Source organism: Coccinella septempunctata, chromosome 3 (assembly GCF_907165205.1).
Source record: "Coccinella septempunctata chromosome 3, icCocSept1.1, whole genome shotgun sequence".
Lineage (NCBI taxonomy): Eukaryota > Metazoa > Arthropoda > Insecta > Coleoptera > Coccinellidae > Coccinella > Coccinella septempunctata.
In genome coordinates this window covers 34,181,197-34,200,243 of record NC_058191.1, presented here as the reverse complement: position 1 = coordinate 34,200,243, position 19,047 = coordinate 34,181,197, and the positions used below count along the sequence as shown (strand labels likewise).

The following is a 19,047-nucleotide window of genomic DNA, read 5'->3' as shown; positions in this document are numbered from 1 at the left end:
CTTAGATAACGCCAGAAGTAGTCAAAGTTGAAATTACACTAATTTCAAAAATAAACAACAACTTCCATTGAAACATTATTTCATTCACTTTTTTGATATTTATTTTCATATATATTATATGTTCCTATTATTTTTCACATTTATGTATATTTTTTATTTATATCTTTCATACATTCGTGTATATTTGTATTCAATTTTATATACTTTCTTCTGTATCTATGTGTCTGCATCTCATCTGCTGATGATCTTACCCAATGGTAGGTGAAAAAATAAATATACAGGGTGTGTCTTTGATTCGAACAAAAATAACAGTAGATTCTTGAGGCCAAAAGAAACACTTTTTCCTTTACCATTTTTTCTGAATCGGGTCTATTTAAAAGATATAGGCTGTTGAAAAACCATGAAAAAAATTATTTTTAGTTATATCTCACAAATGGTTTCGTCGAATAGAATGAATATCAGAATATAGTTTTTAATTTATTTGATGAATCTTTTTCGAACACAAGATATCACTCACGTCTTCCAGTTTTCTCATTATGACCATAACGTACCATAAAAATACCCAAAATTCAAAGAACCCAACTCTTGACACTAAGTTGGAGGCTACCCAATGAATATTTGAGCATTTTCTAAAATAAAAGAATTCTTCATATTTTTTCGTAAAATGTGCCGCTTTCGATTAATTTGTTGTTAAAAAACTGAACAGTATGTGTAAAATTTGATAGATTGGGTGCTTTGGCTGACTGTTTAAAAGTGCCACAGATGTGTAGGGTCACATATTTATAATATTTATATTTACAAGAATAACTATAGTTATTCTGAAAGTAATTTGTTGCCAGGGGTGGCACAGCTCATTTTGAAAAGTTGAAATAGTTATATATTTTTATCAGGACCGAATTGGAAGAAATGGTGAAGGAAAAAAGTGTTTCATTTGATCTCAAGAATCTGCTGTTGAAATATTTGTACGAGTCAAATACTCACCCTGTATAGTGGGTAAGTGTCCCTTCCTCATCGATTTTCACAGATAAAAATAATTTTTTTCTAGGGATATTAGTCTTATAGAAATTGAAACCCCTTTTTGCTCAATCACCCGTAACTAATAGCGTTTGAAGCTAAATTTTCCATCAAAAATCTTTCGGAATCTTCTTCTTATTTCCTTGCGATCCGCGATAAAAGTAAGGCCAGCTTAATGGAGGTGTGGAAGCATCAATATCTAAAAAGATTTATTTTCGTACATGTAAGCCGAGAAGCAAAGAAACGTCAATATAAAACGTCCGTCGCCTGATCCTTGAAGGTCCATACACCGGATGGATCGAATGATGATTTATAATATCCACGAGACGTTGTCAGGACAGCGAAAGACTGATGCTTGCTTAAGTTGAGGAGTGACGAGTAAAAAACGCTGCATACAGGGAACATCCATAAATCATCTCTGGTAATGCAGTCAAAAAGCCGTGGGCCAAATTGTATCAGAGGCGCTTTTTAACCCAGTTTATGCTGTGGGGAGTGACTTCGCACAAAACGCATTATGAATGAGCGAAAATTGGAAACTGATAAGGCGAGAAGAGGCTGAGGAGATGATGGTTTCACACTCGATTTGCTGATGGTGTCTCACTGGCTAGGGTTTTTTCGATGTTGGGGGGCTTTTCCATGAACCGATATTGTTCGAATGAAATGGCTTATAAAGGGTGATGGCGCATGGGTAGGTACCCTAAACGGTTCAGTCATAAACTTGTGCGACTATTTTATACAGGGTGAGTCTTTGATTCTTACAAACATTTTAACAGTAGATTCTTGAGGCCAAAAGAAACACTTTCTCCTTCACCATTTTTTTCCGAATCGAATTAAATGAATTTCGGAATATAGTTTTCCATTCATTTGATTAATCTTTTTCGATTACAAGAAATCACCCACGTCTTCCAGTTTTCTGAATATGAACATAACGTACCATAAAAATACCAAAAATTCAAAGAATCCAACTCTTGAAACTAAGTTGGACGCTATCTGATTAATATTCGAACGTTTTGTAAAATAAAAGTATTCTTCATATTTTCTCGTATAATGCGCCGTTTTCGAGTAATTTGATGTTCAAAAATTACAAAGTATCTATGAAATTGGGTACTTTGGCTGAATACAACTCTGTTTTAAAGATCCACAGGTCTGTAGTGTCACAGATTTAACTATAGGTATTCTGAAGGTAATTTCGTTTTTCCAGGGGTGGCACAGCTCATTATGAAAACTTAATATGGCTACATCTTTTTATCAGGGCCGATTCAGAAAAAATGGTATGGGAAAAATATGTTTTCTCTGACCTCAAGAATATTCTGTTAAAATATTTGTACGAGTCAAGTGGTATATTGGAAGATTGGAAACACTTTTTCCCTCTACCATTTTTTTCAAATTAGGCTCGGTTGAAAAGATACAGGTTGATGAGAATCCATAAAAAAAACTAATATTGAGTTGAGGGTAGATAGAGAACATGGAGGTGAATCCGAATAACCTGCATTAAAAGGGTCATCTCTCAACTAATTTATACTGACATGGTTACTGATTTTTTTCAGGTCCGAACTAAAAAAAATGATAAATAAGGTTCAACCCAGAAAAAAAACCCTATATCAAAATTCCTCAAAATTGATAGGATACTAGAAAAGAGCGGAAAAAACCGAAGAGAACTTGTATTTCCGCATGCGATTTTAATACTCAATTTATCTGGTTAAATCTGAATATTCAGACAACACGTTAACAAAAATTTTAAAAAAAATTTTTTATATTTTTACCAATTTAATTGCTTTTTTGTATCACAAACGTGTGAAAAAACGAAAGCAGAGATCTGATATCTAACATTAGGTAGATATTTTCATTAGAGAAAATGTTATATGTTATCGTTTTTAGTAAAATTACTCGAAATTATCAGATTACTCCAATTCTTGTGTTTCAAGTTTGTGACCCAAAAGAAGATTCATTAAAACTGGGAAAATTGAAACCGAATGAAATAGTGTTTTAAAAAAATTTTGCTTACATAAGGTCCTTTCGTTTGCATAAAAAGAGTAGCACTTTTCTACACTCGATTTTCTTGTCGTTTGCTGATTGAATTTACACCAATGTAGAGGAGGTGTAGTTTATCTACATCTCCTTTTGACTATGTGTAGATAAACTACACTTCCTCTACACTGGTGTTAATTAAATCGAGTGTAGAAAAGTGCTACACTTTTTATGCAAACGAAATTGGATAATGGATATACAGGGTGTTTTTTTGGATTAAATTTCATTTATCAGTTTTTGGTAGGCAGGACCTGAAAAAATCCAGTTGCTATGTCAGTATAAACTAGTTCATGCGGATAATAGAAGTACCAAATATCATCAAATTATATATAGGGTGGTTCTAAAGTTATGGGTGACAGAAGAATACCATGAACGAAGAAGCATACATAGCTTTTCCTCATTAAAGATTCCGCTCTTATCGATTTAGCTAGTTTCGTCACATAGCGAATAAGTCCGTCTGAGGGGGTGGAATGCAAAAAGCATTATTATATCCTACGTCGCAGAATAGTGCATGTTTTGTTATTGGGATGAATGGACGTGAAAGGGTGGCTAGGGGGGAGAAATAGTAAGCGCACACAAGAGCTAGGAAAGTGAGAGTTGTCACGCACAAAGTTTGATTGGACTACTGCCAATCGATATCGAGAGATTCACCCTAGTCTGGCTGGACCAAGTGCTACTACCCTTGCTGCATATTTAGATCGTTTCCTCGCTTCACTCCTTGCCGCTCTCAAGTCTCAAACATACGATTTCGTCCCTGTGACGCACATACGAGAAGTTATTGCAGTCGAGTGTGGCTATTTGGGAATGTACGAATCGGAAAGCGATGTCAGTAATGGGTTCATTTCTTCCCCGGAAAAGAAGCATGTATTTTGAATATGCTGTTAATATTATTGAAGCTTTTGATCAAAATTTTCAGTTTTAGAATTCATATTTGAGTCACATATACTTAATTTTCATTGAGCAATTAAAAAGACTGCTTATACATAAATATTTTTATTGCTTTTCAGGATAATATAAACCATCTTTTGAAGGGCAGCAACCTTTATATCCCGATATGTTTTTAAGATTCCTACGCTCTTCATTTCATAGGACAAGAATTATGATGCAAATTGTAAGATATGATGAAAATTCTAAATTTTAAATCGGATAAGAATTATTATCGAACCAATAGGGGAAAACTCCAGATCCATGTAAATAATAACATCCTGGTTTATAAAAATGTTTCATTTTTCCATTTGACTCGTCTTTATTGTTTTGAGAATTTATATATGATAATAAAATAGACTCATGAGTATGAGGAATCAATTTTATTTAGTCTCGGACCTCGGATACATGCATATAGTTACATTTGTCATCTTTGCATATATAACAGGTCGAGGTTATATACTTTGTCGCTATCAAGTTTGTGCATAAGTTATCAGGGTTATCGGTGCAACCCCTACGATAATATAAGTTGAGTTTTTAATGGGTTTAAGGTCTGAAGATGACAAAAACCAATTTATTTAGTTGCCGACAGTTTCGATAACTTTTATTATCATCATCAGGGCTCTGAAATGAGATGTACAAATCATTGAAAATCTTGACATCATCTACACAAATACTCCAAAAAAAAAACACATTTACACCGATTTAAATGCACAAAGGTAAAAGTAAACTGAGCAAGTACAAGATAACGAAAAAACCAAACAGTAGGTAATTGGAAATTCAAGGGTCCATCCTTCTGTATGTGGTACTTACAGCTAAGTTTTTGGTTTTCCAAGTCTAATCATTAAAATATTAGGAAATGAACAGCAATAACACAACATGGAACCTATGTTTACAAATTCACAAATGACAAGTCTGATATGCAAGAACGTATACATGTGGTAAGAGAAATCTAGAAACGTTTCGCCGAAGGACAAACATCGAATATTTCCTTTTCTTCCTTTCTTCTCTTCCTTCTTTTTTTTTTCTTTTTTCCTTTTCCTTTTTTTTTTAATATTGATAAAGAGTACTAGGTTATACCTTTAATACGGTCCAACAAGTTGAAATATGCCGAATTCAAATTTTCTATATCTGATCTTTTGTTCAGAGTGTTCTCCTCATTGCGTATGGCAATCATTTCATGCAAAAGCCGCTTTTTTAACATTTTTTGCCTTCCCACTACCTCCACCCTCTCAAAGTCAAAACGATGTAAAGTGTCCAACGTATGTTGTGCAAGGGCTGTTATATTGTCTTTCTTTTTAATTGGATTGAGAGAATTCAACATGTCTCTACGGTGTTCTGCTATGCGAGTCTGCATGTATCTTCCTGTTTGGCCAATATACGTTTGGTTGCAATCGTTGCAAGGTATTCGGTAAACTACCCCTGATAACTGGTCTTTCGGAGTTTCATCTTTTAACCTTGAATAGTATTTTTTTATGGTGTTCTGAGATTTTTGTGTGATCTCCACATTATCAGATTTTAATATCTTTGCTATTTTCTGTGACAGTTTTTTTATATATGGGATTTTGTAATATTTTTTGTTTTCTCGTGTCTCTCTTGTGGTCGTATTCTGGGTGGAAATATTCATATTAATTAGTCTTCTGATAATAGATATAGGGTAGTTGTTACCCAGGAGGATGTTTTTTATCTTCTCTATATTTTTACCATGAAAGGATGGGTGCGATAGTAGCAAGGCCCTTCGCATCAGATTTTCAGCTGTGTTCAATTTTTGCGAGAAGGGATGGTGTGAATTGAAATTCAATATTCTGCCCGAATATGTTGGTTTGTGGTACCAGTCTACTTTCAGTTTGTTGTCCTCTCGAATTATCAGTGTGTCAAGGAATGATATTTTTCTATCCTTTTCTATTTCTAACGTAAACTGAATTCGTGGGTGATATTTATTAAAAGTTTCCAGAACAAAATTCACTTGATCAGCAGGAACTGCGGCGAAGATATCATCAACATATCTTTTAAAAACTGGTATATTGAATGGTAGAACCTTTAAAGCATTGTCCTGCAAATCAGCCACCACAATGTCAGCAACCACAGGTGCCAAGCAATTTCCCATGCCTAGACCAAAAATCTGAATATAGAATTCGTTGTCATAGCTGAAATATCCATTGTCAACACATAGATGAAAAAGTGTTTTGGATTCAGTTAATGTTATTTTTGTATGAGGTTCTATCTTTGTCCAATCCCTCTCTATAATTTTGACCGCTAGTTCTATAGGGACATTAGTAAACAAAGAGACAATGTCGAGAGATATCAAGATATATCCGTCAGGTATTTCTACATTTTCCAGCTCTCTAACAAACTCAAAAGAATTTCGGACGTATTTATAATCCTTTTCGAAAATGTGGTCTAGCAATTTTGAGAGGTATTTGCTTAAGTTGTACAATGGACTGCCTACACAACTGACAATCGGTCTGAAAGGACAATTCTCTTTGTGTACTTTAGGAAGAAAATAAACTTTTGGAGAAACACCATTCTCACATTTCAAATACTTGAGAGTACCTTGATCAATATGGCCAAGCTTGTATAATATGGTGATGGTTTTATTCAATTTATTTTGTACCACCTTTGTAGGGTCACTTTTTAATTTTTTATAGGTCTTTGGATCGTTTAACATGTTTTTTGTGTCAGAATCATATTTTTGTTTGCATAAAACGACAGTTGTGTTCCCCTTATCCGCTTTTGTAATAAGAACTTCTTTATGTTGTTTTAAAAAATTTTTAGATTCATTCTCAATTTTAGAGAGGAACCTATCATTATCAGTACGATCATCAAATCCTGATTTGACGAAATTCGTAATTGCATGAATTATGTTATTTCTCTTCTCCACAGTGACGCTCTCGTCTGTATAATGTGCTAAAATATATTCCACATCTATAATAAGTTGTTGTAGTGGAATATTATTTTTTCTAAAAGGTAAATTGAACTGCGCCCCAAGGCTCAAAAAATACTGAACATTTATTGGAAAAGAAACAGTTGACAGATTAATGAACCATTTTTCATCAATTATTGTTGGTGTTATTTCAGATTTAATGTGACCAAGTTTTAACCTGTCAAATTTGCATCTTTGTTTTGTTCTAATAATTGAAAATTCCCTACTGTAAAATACCCTCTGCTTCCTCAAAAACATCATATAGATGTCAGGGGGTAACTCATTCTGTAGACTAGTTTGTATGTCTTTGATCTCTCTCTCTATACTCTTCACCTTCCAGTGTGAATAACCAATCTCCAAATTCAATATTTTCCTCTTGCAATTTTGTATGATATTGTTACATTTATTAACGAATGGACTACTTGAGTCCAACAGAATTGCTAAAGTTGATTTGATAGTTTTTTGGATGTGTTTTGGATAAATACATTGATTCTTACATGTTAAAAGAAATTTCCTGTGGTTTACATAGTGTGCAAGTTTCCTGTTGAGATTCTGCCATGACTTCATTCGGCGAGTTGTTTCCAGTCCATACTTCAACCTTATAGAAGCATAGAAGCCTATAGTACCATCCATTTCCAAGTCTGAGTAGAAATCCCCAAAGAATTGAATCTATACGTAGTTTGGATTATAACGACCTATTTTCTTCAATATAAGTTGAGTTTTTAATGGGTTTAAGGTCTGAAGATGACAAAAACCAATTTATTTAGTTGCCGACAGTTTCGATAACTTTTATTATCATCATCAGGGCTCTGAAATGAGATGTACAAATCATTGAAAATCTTGACATCATCTACACAAATACTCCAAAAAAAAAACACATTTACACCGATTTAAATGCACAAAGGTAAAAGTAAACTGAACAAGTACAAGATAACGAAAAAACCAAACAGTAGGTAATTGGAAATTCAAGGGTCCATCCTTCTGTATGTGGTACTTACAGCTAAGTTTTTGGTTTTCCAAGTCTAATCATTAAAATATTAGGAAATGAACAGCAATAACACAACATGGAACCTATGTTTACAAATTCACAAATGACAAGTCTGATATGCAAGAACGTATACATGTGGTAAGAGAAATCTAGAAACGTTTCGCCGAAGGACAAACATCGAATATTTCCTTTTCTTCCTTTCTTCTCTTCCTTCTTTTTTTTTTCTTTTTTCCTTTTCCTTTTTTTTTTAATATTGATAAAGAGTACTAGGTTATACCTTTAATACGGTCCAACAAGTTGAAATATGCCGAATTCAAATTTTCTATATCTGATCTTTTGTTCAGAGTGTTCTCCTCATTGCGTATGGCAATCATTTCATGCAAAAGCCGCTTTTTTAACATTTTTTGCCTTCCCACTACCTCCACCCTCTCAAAGTCAAAACGATGTAAAGTGTCCAACGTATGTTGTGCAAGGGCTGTTATATTGTCTTTCTTTTTAATTGGATTGAGAGAATTCAACATGTCTCTACGGTGTTCTGCTATGCGAGTCTGCATGTATCTTCCTGTTTGGCCAATATACGTTTGGTTGCAATCGTTGCAAGGTATTCGGTAAACTACCCCTGATAACTGGTCTTTCGGAGTTTCATCTTTTAACCTTGAATAGTATTTTTTTATGGTGTTCTGAGATTTTTGTGTGATCTCCACATTATCAGATTTTAATATCTTTGCTATTTTCTGTGACAGTTTTTTTATATATGGGATTTTGTAATATTTTTTGTTTTCTCGTGTCTCTCTTGTGGTCGTATTCTGGGTGGAAATATTCATATTAATTAGTCTTCTGATAATAGATATAGGGTAGTTGTTACCCAGGAGGATGTTTTTTATCTTCTCTATATTTTTACCATGAAAGGATGGGTGCGATAGTAGCAAGGCCCTTCGCATCAGATTTTCAGCTGTGTTCAATTTTTGCGAGAAGGGATGGTGTGAATTGAAATTCAATATTCTGCCCGAATATGTTGGTTTGTGGTACCAGTCTACTTTCAGTTTGTTGTCCTCTCGAATTATCAGTGTGTCAAGGAATGATATTTTTCTATCCTTTTCTATTTCTAACGTAAACTGAATTCGTGGGTGATATTTATTAAAAGTTTCCAGAACAAAATTCACTTGATCAGCAGGAACTGCGGCGAAGATATCATCAACATATCTTTTAAAAACTGGTATATTGAATGGTAGAACCTTTAAAGCATTGTCCTGCAAATCAGCCACCACAATGTCAGCAACCACAGGTGCCAAGCAATTTCCCATGCCTAGACCAAAAATCTGAATATAGAATTCGTTGTCATAGCTGAAATATCCATTGTCAACACATAGATGAAAAAGTGTTTTGAATTCAGTTAATGTTATTTTTGTATGAGGTTCTATCTTTGTCCAATCCCTCTCTATAATTTTGACCGCTAGTTCTATAGGGACATTAGTAAACAAAGAGACAATGTCGAGAGATATCAAGATATATCCGTCAGGTATTTCTACATTTTCCAGCTCTCTAACAAACTCAAAAGAATTTCGGACGTATTTATAATCCTTTTCGAAAATGTGGTCTAGCAATTTTGAGAGGTATTTGCTTAAGTTGTACAATGGACTGCCTACACAACTGACAATCGGTCTGAAAGGACAATTCTCTTTGTGTACTTTAGGAAGAAAATAAACTTTTGGAGAAACACCATTCTCACATTTCAAATACTTGAGAGTACCTTGATCAATATGGCCAAGCTTGTATAATATGGTGATGGTTTTATTCAATTTATTTTGTACCACCTTTGTAGGGTCACTTTTTAATTTTTTATAGGTCTTTGGATCGTTTAACATGTTTTTTGTGTCAGAATCATATTTTTGTTTGCATAAAACGACAGTTGTGTTCCCCTTATCCGCTTTTGTAATAAGAACTTCTTTATGTTGTTTTAAAAAATTTTTAGATTCATTCTCAATTTTAGAGAGGAACCTATCATTATCAGTACGATCATCAAATCCTGATTTGACGAAATTCGTAATTGCATGAATTATGTTATTTCTCTTCTCCACAGTGACGCTCTCGTCTGTATAATGTGCTAAAATATATTCCACATCTATAATAAGTTGTTGTAGTGGAATATTATTTTTTCTAAAAGGTAAATTGAACTGCGCCCCAAGGCTCAAAAAATACTGAACATTTATTGGAAAAGAAACAGTTGACAGATTAATGAACCATTTTTCATCAATTATTGTTGGTGTTATTTCAGATTTAATGTGACCAAGTTTTAACCTGTCAAATTTGCATCTTTGTTTTGTTCTAATAATTGAAAATTCCCTACTGTAAAATACCCTCTGCTTCCTCAAAAACATCATATAGATGTCAGGGGGTAACTCATTCTGTAGACTAGTTTGTATGTCTTTGATCTCTCTCTCTATACTCTTCACCTTCCAGTGTGAATAACCAATCTCCAAATTCAATATTTTCCTCTTGCAATTTTGTATGATATTGTTACATTTATTAACGAATGGACTACTTGAGTCCAACAGAATTGCTAAAGTTGATTTGATAGTTTTTTGGATGTGTTTTGGATAAATACATTGATTCTTACATGTTAAAAGAAATTTCCTGTGGTTTACATAGTGTGCAAGTTTCCTGTTGAGATTCTGCCATGACTTCATTCGGCGAGTTGTTTCCAGTCCATACTTCAACCTTATAGAAGCATAGAAGCCTATAGTACCATCCATTTCCAAGTCTGAGTAGAAATCCCCAAAGAATTGAATCTATACGTAGTTTGGATTATAACGACCTATTTTCTTCAATATAAGTTGAGTTTTTAATGGGTTTAAGGTCTGAAGATGACAAAAACCAATTTATTTAGTTGCCGACAGTTTCGATAACTTTTATTATCATCATCAGGGCTCTGAAATGAGATGTACAAATCATTGAAAATCTTGACATCATCTACACAAATACTCCAAAAAAAAAACACATTTACACCGATTTAAATGCACAAAGGTAAAAGTAAACTGAACAAGTACAAGATAACGAAAAAACCAAACAGTAGGTAATTGGAAATTCAAGGGTCCATCCTTCTGTATGTGGTACTTACAGCTAAGTTTTTGGTTTTCCAAGTCTAATCATTAAAATATTAGGAAATGAACAGCAATAACACAACATGGAACCTATGTTTACAAATTCACAAATGACAAGTCTGATATGCAAGAACGTATACATGTGGTAAGAGAAATCTAGAAACGTTTCGCCGAAGGACAAACATCGAATATTTCCTTTTCTTCCTTTCTTCTCTTCCTTCTTTTTTTTTTCTTTTTTCCTTTTCCTTTTTTTTTTTAATATTGATAAAGAGTACTAGGTTATACCTTTAATACGGTCCAACAAGTTGAAATATGCCGAATTCAAATTTTCTATATCTGATCTTTTGTTCAGAGTGTTCTCCTCATTGCGTATGGCAATCATTTCATGCAAAAGCCGCTTTTTTAACATTTTTTGCCTTCCCACTACCTCCACCCTCTCAAAGTCAAAACGATGTAAAGTGTCCAACGTATGTTGTGCAAGGGCTGTTATATTGTCTTTCTTTTTAATTGGATTGAGAGAATTCAACATGTCTCTACGGTGTTCTGCTATGCGAGTCTGCATGTATCTTCCTGTTTGGCCAATATACGTTTGGTTGCAATCGTTGCAAGGTATTCGGTAAACTACCCCTGATAACTGGTCTTTCGGAGTTTCATCTTTTAACCTTGAATAGTATTTTTTTATGGTGTTCTGAGATTTTTGTGTGATCTCCACATTATCAGATTTTAATATCTTTGCTATTTTCTGTGACAGTTTTTTTATATATGGGATTTTGTAATATTTTTTGTTTTCTCGTGTCTCTCTTGTGGTCGTATTCTGGGTGGAAATATTCATATTAATTAGTCTTCTGATAATAGATATAGGGTAGTTGTTACCCAGGAGGATGTTTTTTATCTTCTCTATATTTTTACCATGAAAGGATGGGTGCGATAGTAGCAAGGCCCTTCGCATCAGATTTTCAGCTGTGTTCAATTTTTGCGAGAAGGGATGGTGTGAATTGAAATTCAATATTCTGCCCGAATATGTTGGTTTGTGGTACCAGTCTACTTTCAGTTTGTTGTCCTCTCGAATTATCAGTGTGTCAAGGAATGATATTTTTCTATCCTTTTCTATTTCTAACGTAAACTGAATTCGTGGGTGATATTTATTAAAAGTTTCCAGAACAAAATTCACTTGATCAGCAGGAACTGCGGCGAAGATATCATCAACATATCTTTTAAAAACTGGTATATTGAATGGTAGAACCTTTAAAGCATTGTCCTGCAAATCAGCCACCACCAGTGGCACCACTACCAGTTTTTAAAAGATATGTTGATGATATCTTCGCCGCAGTTCCTGCTGATCAAGTGAATTTTGTTCTGGAAACTTTTAATAAATATCACCCACGAATTCAGTTTACGTTAGAAATAGAAAAGGATAGAAAAATATCATTCCTTGACACACTGATAATTCGAGAGGACAACAAACTGAAAGTAGACTGGTACCACAAACCAACATATTCGGGCAGAATATTGAATTTCAATTCACACCATCCCTTCTCGCAAAAATTGAACACAGCTGAAAATCTGATGCGAAGGGCCTTGCTACTATCGCACCCATCCTTTCATGGTAAAAATATAGAGAAGATAAAAAACATCCTCCTGGGTAACAACTACCCTATATCTATTATCAGAAGACTAATTAATATGAATATTTCCACCCAGAATACGACCACAAGAGAGACACGAGAAAACAAAAAATATTACAAAATCCCATATATAAAAAAACTGTCACAGAAAATAGCAAAGATATTAAAATCTGATAATGTGGAGATCACACAAAAATCTCAGAACACCATAAAAAAAAATACTATTCAAGGTTAAAAGATGAAACTCCGAAAGACCAGTTATCAGGGGTAGTTTACCGAATACCTTGCAACGATTGCAACCAAACGTATATTGGCCAAACAGGAAGATACATGCAGACTCGCATAGCAGAACACCGTAGAGACATGTTGAATTCTCTCAATCCAATTAAAAAGAAAGACAATATAACAGCCCTTGCACAACATACGTTGGACACTTTACATCGTTTTGACTTTGAGAGGGTGGAGGTAGTGGGAAGGCAAAAAATGTTAAAAAAGCGGCTTTTGCATGAAATGATTGCCATACGCAATGAGGAGAACACTCTGAACAAAAGATCAGATATAGAAAATTTGAATTCGGCATATTTCAACTTGTTGGACCGTATTAAAGGTATAACCTAGTACTCTTTATCAATATTAAAAAAAAAAGGAAAAGGAAAAAAGAAAAAAAAAAGAAGGAAGAGAAGAAAGGAAGAAAAGGAAATATTCGATGTTTGTCCTTCGGCGAAACGTTTCTAGATTTCTCTTACCACATGTATACGTTCTTGCATATCAGACTTGTCATTTGTGAATTTGTAAACATAGGTTCCATGTTGTGTTATTGCTGTTCATTTCCTAATATTTTAATGATTAGACTTGGAAAACCAAAAACTTAGCTGTAAGTACCACATACAGAAGGATGGACCCTTGAATTTCCAATTACCTACTGTTTGGTTTTTTCGTTATCTTGTACTTGTTCAGTTTACTTTTACCTTTGTGCATTTAAATCGGTGTAAATGTGTTTTTTTTTTGGAGTATTTGTGTAGATGATGTCAAGATTTTCAATGATTTGTACATCTCATTTCAGAGCCCTGATGATGATAATAAAAGTTATCGAAACTGTCGGCAACTAAATAAATTGGTTTTTGTCATCTTCAGACCTTAAACCCATTAAAAACTCAACTTATATTGAAGAAAATAGGTCGTTATAATCCAAACTACGTATAGATTCAATTCTTTGGGGATTTCTACTCAGACTTGGAAATGGATGGTACTATAGGCTTCTATGCTTCTATAAGGTTGAAGTATGGACTGGAAACAACTCGCCGAATGAAGTCATGGCAGAATCTCAACAGGAAACTTGCACACTATGTAAACCACAGGAAATTTCTTTTAACATGTAAGAATCAATGTATTTATCCAAAACACATCCAAAAAACTATCAAATCAACTTTAGCAATTCTGTTGGACTCAAGTAGTCCATTCGTTAATAAATGTAACAATATCATACAAAATTGCAAGAGGAAAATATTGAATTTGGAGATTGGTTATTCACACTGGAAGGTGAAGAGTATAGAGAGAGAGATCAAAGACATACAAACTAGTCTACAGAATGAGTTACCCCCTGACATCTATATGATGTTTTTGAGGAAGCAGAGGGTATTTTACAGTAGGGAATTTTCAATTATTAGAACAAAACAAAGATGCAAATTTGACAGGTTAAAACTTGGTCACATTAAATCTGAAATAACACCAACAATAATTGATGAAAAATGGTTCATTAATCTGTCAACTGTTTCTTTTCCAATAAATGTTCAGTATTTTTTGAGCCTTGGGGCGCAGTTCAATTTACCTTTTAGAAAAAATAATATTCCACTACAACAACTTATTATAGATGTGGAATATATTTTAGCACATTATACAGACGAGAGCGTCACTGTGGAGAAGAGAAATAACATAATTCATGCAATTACGAATTTCGTCAAATCAGGATTTGATGATCGTACTGATAATGATAGGTTCCTCTCTAAAATTGAGAATTATTATTATTATTATTATTATTATATGCAGATATGAGGTAGAGGTATAAACCTATAAACTCAATAAAAGAAATGAAAATATGAATTCCACAGTACAAAAAAAAAAAAAAAAAAGAAGGATAATAACACAATATAAACACTCAAGCACTGGCCCACCGGTCGAAACTGTTTTTGAAGGCATTCACGGATGGCGAGTTAACAATACTCTCTGGCAGGTGATTCCATAGGTCGAAAACACGATTGCAAAGAAAATACTCTCTGCAAGGAAGCCTGAACTTTTCCTTCCGTAACTTGAAACGATGTCCTCGAAGTCGCTGGTCAGCATTTAGTTGGTATAGATGAGAAACATCTACACCGAACATACCATTAAGCGCTCGGTATGTGGTGATCAAGTCCCCACGTGTACGGCGGCTGGCAAATGATGGGAGGTCAAAGATAGTTAGTCTCTCCTCGTAGGATGGGCGGTACCGACCGTAGGGAAGACGTGTAGCTCGTCGCTGAATTGATTCTAGAAGCGTGGTATCACGGACTAGTGTTGGAGACCAGACAGGACCAGCGAACTCCAAGATTGGGCGCACGTAAGATGTGTACAGTGTCTTACAAACCTGTATGTCGCTTCGAGGAAAGGCTTTCTGAATCATATACAACACTTTTTTGGCTCTGTTGGTGATGTGCAGAATATGCTCTGACCAGGATAGATTTTCAGAGATAATAACACCAAGGTCAGAATGCGTCTTGGTGGACTCGATCACGTTGCCTGATAAATGATAAGTTGTCCTCGGATTGTTTTTGCCCATGTGAATCACTCTGCACTTTTCAAGATTCAGTGGAAGGAGCCACTTCCTTGACCACTCATGTAGGGCTCGAAGGTCATCTTGGATCAGAGCAGCATCAGAGATGGGATTTCCGTAAATCTTCGTATCATCGGCGAACAGTGAGCACCTCGACTTCAACAGGCCTGGCAGGTCCGAGGTATATAGGATGAATAGGATAGGTCCAAGTACCGATCCCTGGGGTACACCGCTGGTAACGCTTCTGGCACTCGATAGGGAATCACCCACACGAACACGAAACATCCTGTTTGAGAGGAAAGAACTGATCCAGGCAAGAAGGGGGCCGCGTATACCAAGTTTTTCAAGCTTCGCTAACAGTCGTTTGTGTGGTACCCGGTCGAACGAATCTAAAAATTTTTTAAAACAACATAAAGAAGTTCTTATTACAAAAGCGGATAAGGGGAACACAACTGTCGTTTTATGCAAACAAAAATATGATTCTGACACAAAAAACATGTTAAACGATCCAAAGACCTATAAAAAATTAAAAAGTGACCCTACAAAGGTGGTACAAAATAAATTGAATAAAACCATCACCATATTATACAAGCTTGGCCATATTGATCAAGGTACTCTCAAGTATTTGAAATGTGAGAATGGTGTTTCTCCAAAAGTTTATTTTCTTCCTAAAGTACACAAAGAGAATTGTCCTTTCAGACCGATTGTCAGTTGTGTAGGCAGTCCATTGTACAACTTAAGCAAATACCTCTCAAAATTGCTAGACCACATTTTCGAAAAGGATTATAAATACGTCCGAAATTCTTTTGAGTTTGTTAGAGAGCTGGAAAATGTAGAAATACCTGACGGATATATCTTGATATCTCTCGACATTGTCTCTTTGTTTACTAATGTCCCTATAGAACTAGCGGTCAAAATTATAGAGAGGGATTGGACAAAGATAGAACCTCATACAAAAATAACATTAACTGAATTCAAAACACTTTTTCATCTATGTGTTGACAATGGATATTTCAGCTATGACAACGAATTCTATATTCAGATTTTTGGTCTAGGCATGGGAAATTGCTTGGCACCTGTGGTTGCTGACATTGTGGTGGCTGATTTGCAGGACAATGCTTTAAAGGTTCTACCATTCAATATACCAGTTTTTAAAAGATATGTTGATGATATCTTCGCCGCAGTTCCTGCTGATCAAGTGAATTTTGTTCTGGAAACTTTTAATAAATATCACCCACGAATTCAGTTTACGTTAGAAATAGAAAAGGATAGAAAAATATCATTCCTTGACACACTGATAATTCGAGAGGACAACAAACTGAAAGTAGACTGGTACCACAAACCAACATATTCGGGCAGAATATTGAATTTCAATTCACACCATCCCTTCTCGCAAAAATTGAACACAGCTGAAAATCTGATGCGAAGGGCCTTGCTACTATCGCACCCATCCTTTCATGGTAAAAATATAGAGAAGATAAAAAACATCCTCCTGGGTAACAACTACCCTATATCTATTATCAGAAGACTAATTAATATGAATATTTCCACCCAGAATACGACCACAAGAGAGACACGAGAAAACAAAAAATATTACAAAATCCCATATATAAAAAAACTGTCACAGAAAATAGCAAAGATATTAAAATCTGATAATGTGGAGATCACACAAAAATCTCAGAACACCATAAAAAAATACTATTCAAGGTTAAAAGATGAAACTCCGAAAGACCAGTTATCAGGGGTAGTTTACCGAATACCTTGCAACGATTGCAACCAAACGTATATTGGCCAAACAGGAAGATACATGCAGACTCGCATAGCAGAACACCGTAGAGACATGTTGAATTCTCTCAATCCAATTAAAAAGAAAGACAATATAACAGCCCTTGCACAACATACGTTGGACACTTTACATCGTTTTGACTTTGAGAGGGTGGAGGTAGTGGGAAGGCAAAAAATGTTAAAAAAGCGGCTTTTGCATGAAATGATTGCCATACGCAATGAGGAGAACACTCTGAACAAAAGATCAGATATAGAAAATTTGAATTCGGCATATTTCAACTTGTTGGACCGTATTAAAGGTATAACCTAGTACTCTTTATCAATATTAAAAAAAAAAGGAAAAGGAAAAAAGAAAAAAAAAAGAAGGAAGAGAAGAAAGGAAGAAAAGGAAATATTCGATGTTTGTCCTTCGGCGAAACGTTTCTAGATTTCTCTTACCACATGTATACGTTCTTGCATATCAGACTTGTCATTTGTGAATTTGTAAACATAGGTTCCATGTTGTGTTATTGCTGTTCATTTCCTAATATTTTAATGATTAGACTTGGAAAACCAAAAACTTAGCTGTAAGTACCACATACAGAAGGATGGACCCTTGAATTTCCAATTACCTACTGTTTGGTTTTTTCGTTATCTTGTACTTGTTCAGTTTACTTTTACCTTTGTGCATTTAAATCGGTGTAAATGTGTTTTTTTTTTGGAGTATTTGTGTAGATGATGTCAAGATTTTCAATGATTTGTACATCTCATTTCAGAGCCCTGATGATGATAATAAAAGTTATCGAAACTGTCGGCAACTAAATAAATTGGTTTTTGTCATCTTCAGACCTTAAACCCATTAAAAACTCAACTTATATTGAAGAAAATAGGTCGTTATAATCCAAACTACGTATAGACCCTACGATAATGTATGTTATCCCAAGATCCCTCCATAAAGCTATAGATGTAACAAGCAGTTTGGTTGGCTTCACAAGTGATGGGTTTCAGAGTACAGTAACCTTCCATGCAGTCTCCAACAAAGTTAATGGTATCTTGGGTGCAATGATAGCACTGTAGACTTGTACCTGGAAATTGTACAGTTCATTACCATATTTCTAGTACAGAATCTACATGAACTAGTACAATTCACATTTCGCAGTCCTGCAAATTTGATGAACTTTCTGTTTTACATTTTGTAAAATACTTAAACGCAGTAGTAATATAAATATATCATTGAAATGATTTTTCTGTTTTCTAGTGTGCCGTTTTTTCCATGAATTTATTGAAATGTTATCAGAAATCGATCTTGAAATCTACAGAATAGTAGATCCCTAAAATCCATCCATATAAGTAGTTAATTCTACTTTATTGACATATCATAAGTAAACTGTTGGTAAAAACTTGCCACCTAAGTATTCAATATTATATTTTTATTATAATTACGTCGTTCTACAAATATTTCATGATTGCAGAAATTTTTTATCAATTAACGTTTTATTTAGTAAAATTTCGAATGCTTACGTAAATTTTAATATGAGATTATTTAGGTTCAACCAATAATATCTTAGGTAAAACTAGGAACTGAAAAATCTTTGGTGTTTATTTCTGATAGTTTTCCAACTACTACACTTGTTTCGCTATCACAGTAGCATCATGTAATTAAGTTTTTAGTTCGATTGTGGATATTCAATAATGATGGCCACATTAATTCAAGATCTGAATATTTATCGACTCTATTACCTTGACCAATATATACCGACAGCAGCAGGAGCAGATTGAAACACCACATTTTCCACGAAACTTTTTCTTTTGGGTTATAATGAATGTACAGTAGTGGCATGAAAAACCTTATCTCTGCTATAATTATACATTAT

General features: G+C 34.4%; 1 protein-coding gene and 4 long non-coding RNA genes across 5 annotated transcripts; 2 read left to right on the top strand and 3 right to left on the bottom strand.

Annotated features, from left to right (window-relative positions):
• Positions 1-4,353: 4,353 nt before the first annotated feature.
• Positions 4,354-19,012, bottom strand: LOC123310410. The gene is made up of 3 exons (XM_044893877.1): positions 18,914-19,012; positions 18,103-18,258; positions 4,354-4,490 (listed from the first exon to the last, which is right to left on the bottom strand). The coding sequence occupies exons 1-3, from the start codon at positions 18,960-18,962 to the stop codon at positions 4,354-4,356; spliced, it is 342 nt and encodes a 113-aa protein (XP_044749812.1). The 5' UTR covers positions 18,963-19,012.
• Positions 7,596-7,988, bottom strand: LOC123310460. Its single transcript, XR_006537356.1, has 2 exons — positions 7,888-7,988; positions 7,596-7,698 (listed from the first exon to the last, which is right to left on the bottom strand). It is a non-coding gene; the product is annotated as an uncharacterized LOC123310460 (long non-coding RNA).
• Positions 10,704-11,096, bottom strand: LOC123310459. The gene is made up of 2 exons (XR_006537355.1): positions 10,996-11,096; positions 10,704-10,806 (listed from the first exon to the last, which is right to left on the bottom strand). It is a non-coding gene; the product is annotated as an uncharacterized LOC123310459 (long non-coding RNA).
• Positions 13,377-13,769, top strand: LOC123310461. The gene is made up of 2 exons (XR_006537357.1): positions 13,377-13,477; positions 13,667-13,769. It is a non-coding gene; the product is annotated as an uncharacterized LOC123310461 (long non-coding RNA).
• LOC123310462 lies at positions 17,660-18,052 on the top strand. Its single transcript, XR_006537358.1, has 2 exons — positions 17,660-17,760; positions 17,950-18,052. It is a non-coding gene; the product is annotated as an uncharacterized LOC123310462 (long non-coding RNA).
• Positions 19,013-19,047: the final 35 nt, after the last annotated feature.

Coding starts and splice junctions, on each gene's coding strand:
- LOC123310410 (XM_044893877.1), bottom strand. CDS start 18,962: ATGTGGTGTTTCAATCTGCTCCTGCTGCTGTCGGTATATATTGGTCAA. Junction 18,259..18,913: donor GTCGGTATATATTGGTCAAG/GTAATAGAGTCG, acceptor TACAATTTCCAG/GTACAAGTCTACAGTGCTAT. Junction 4,491..18,102: donor GGGATCTTGGGATAACATAC/ATTATCGTAGGG, acceptor AACTCAACTTAT/ATTATCGTAGGGGTTGCACC.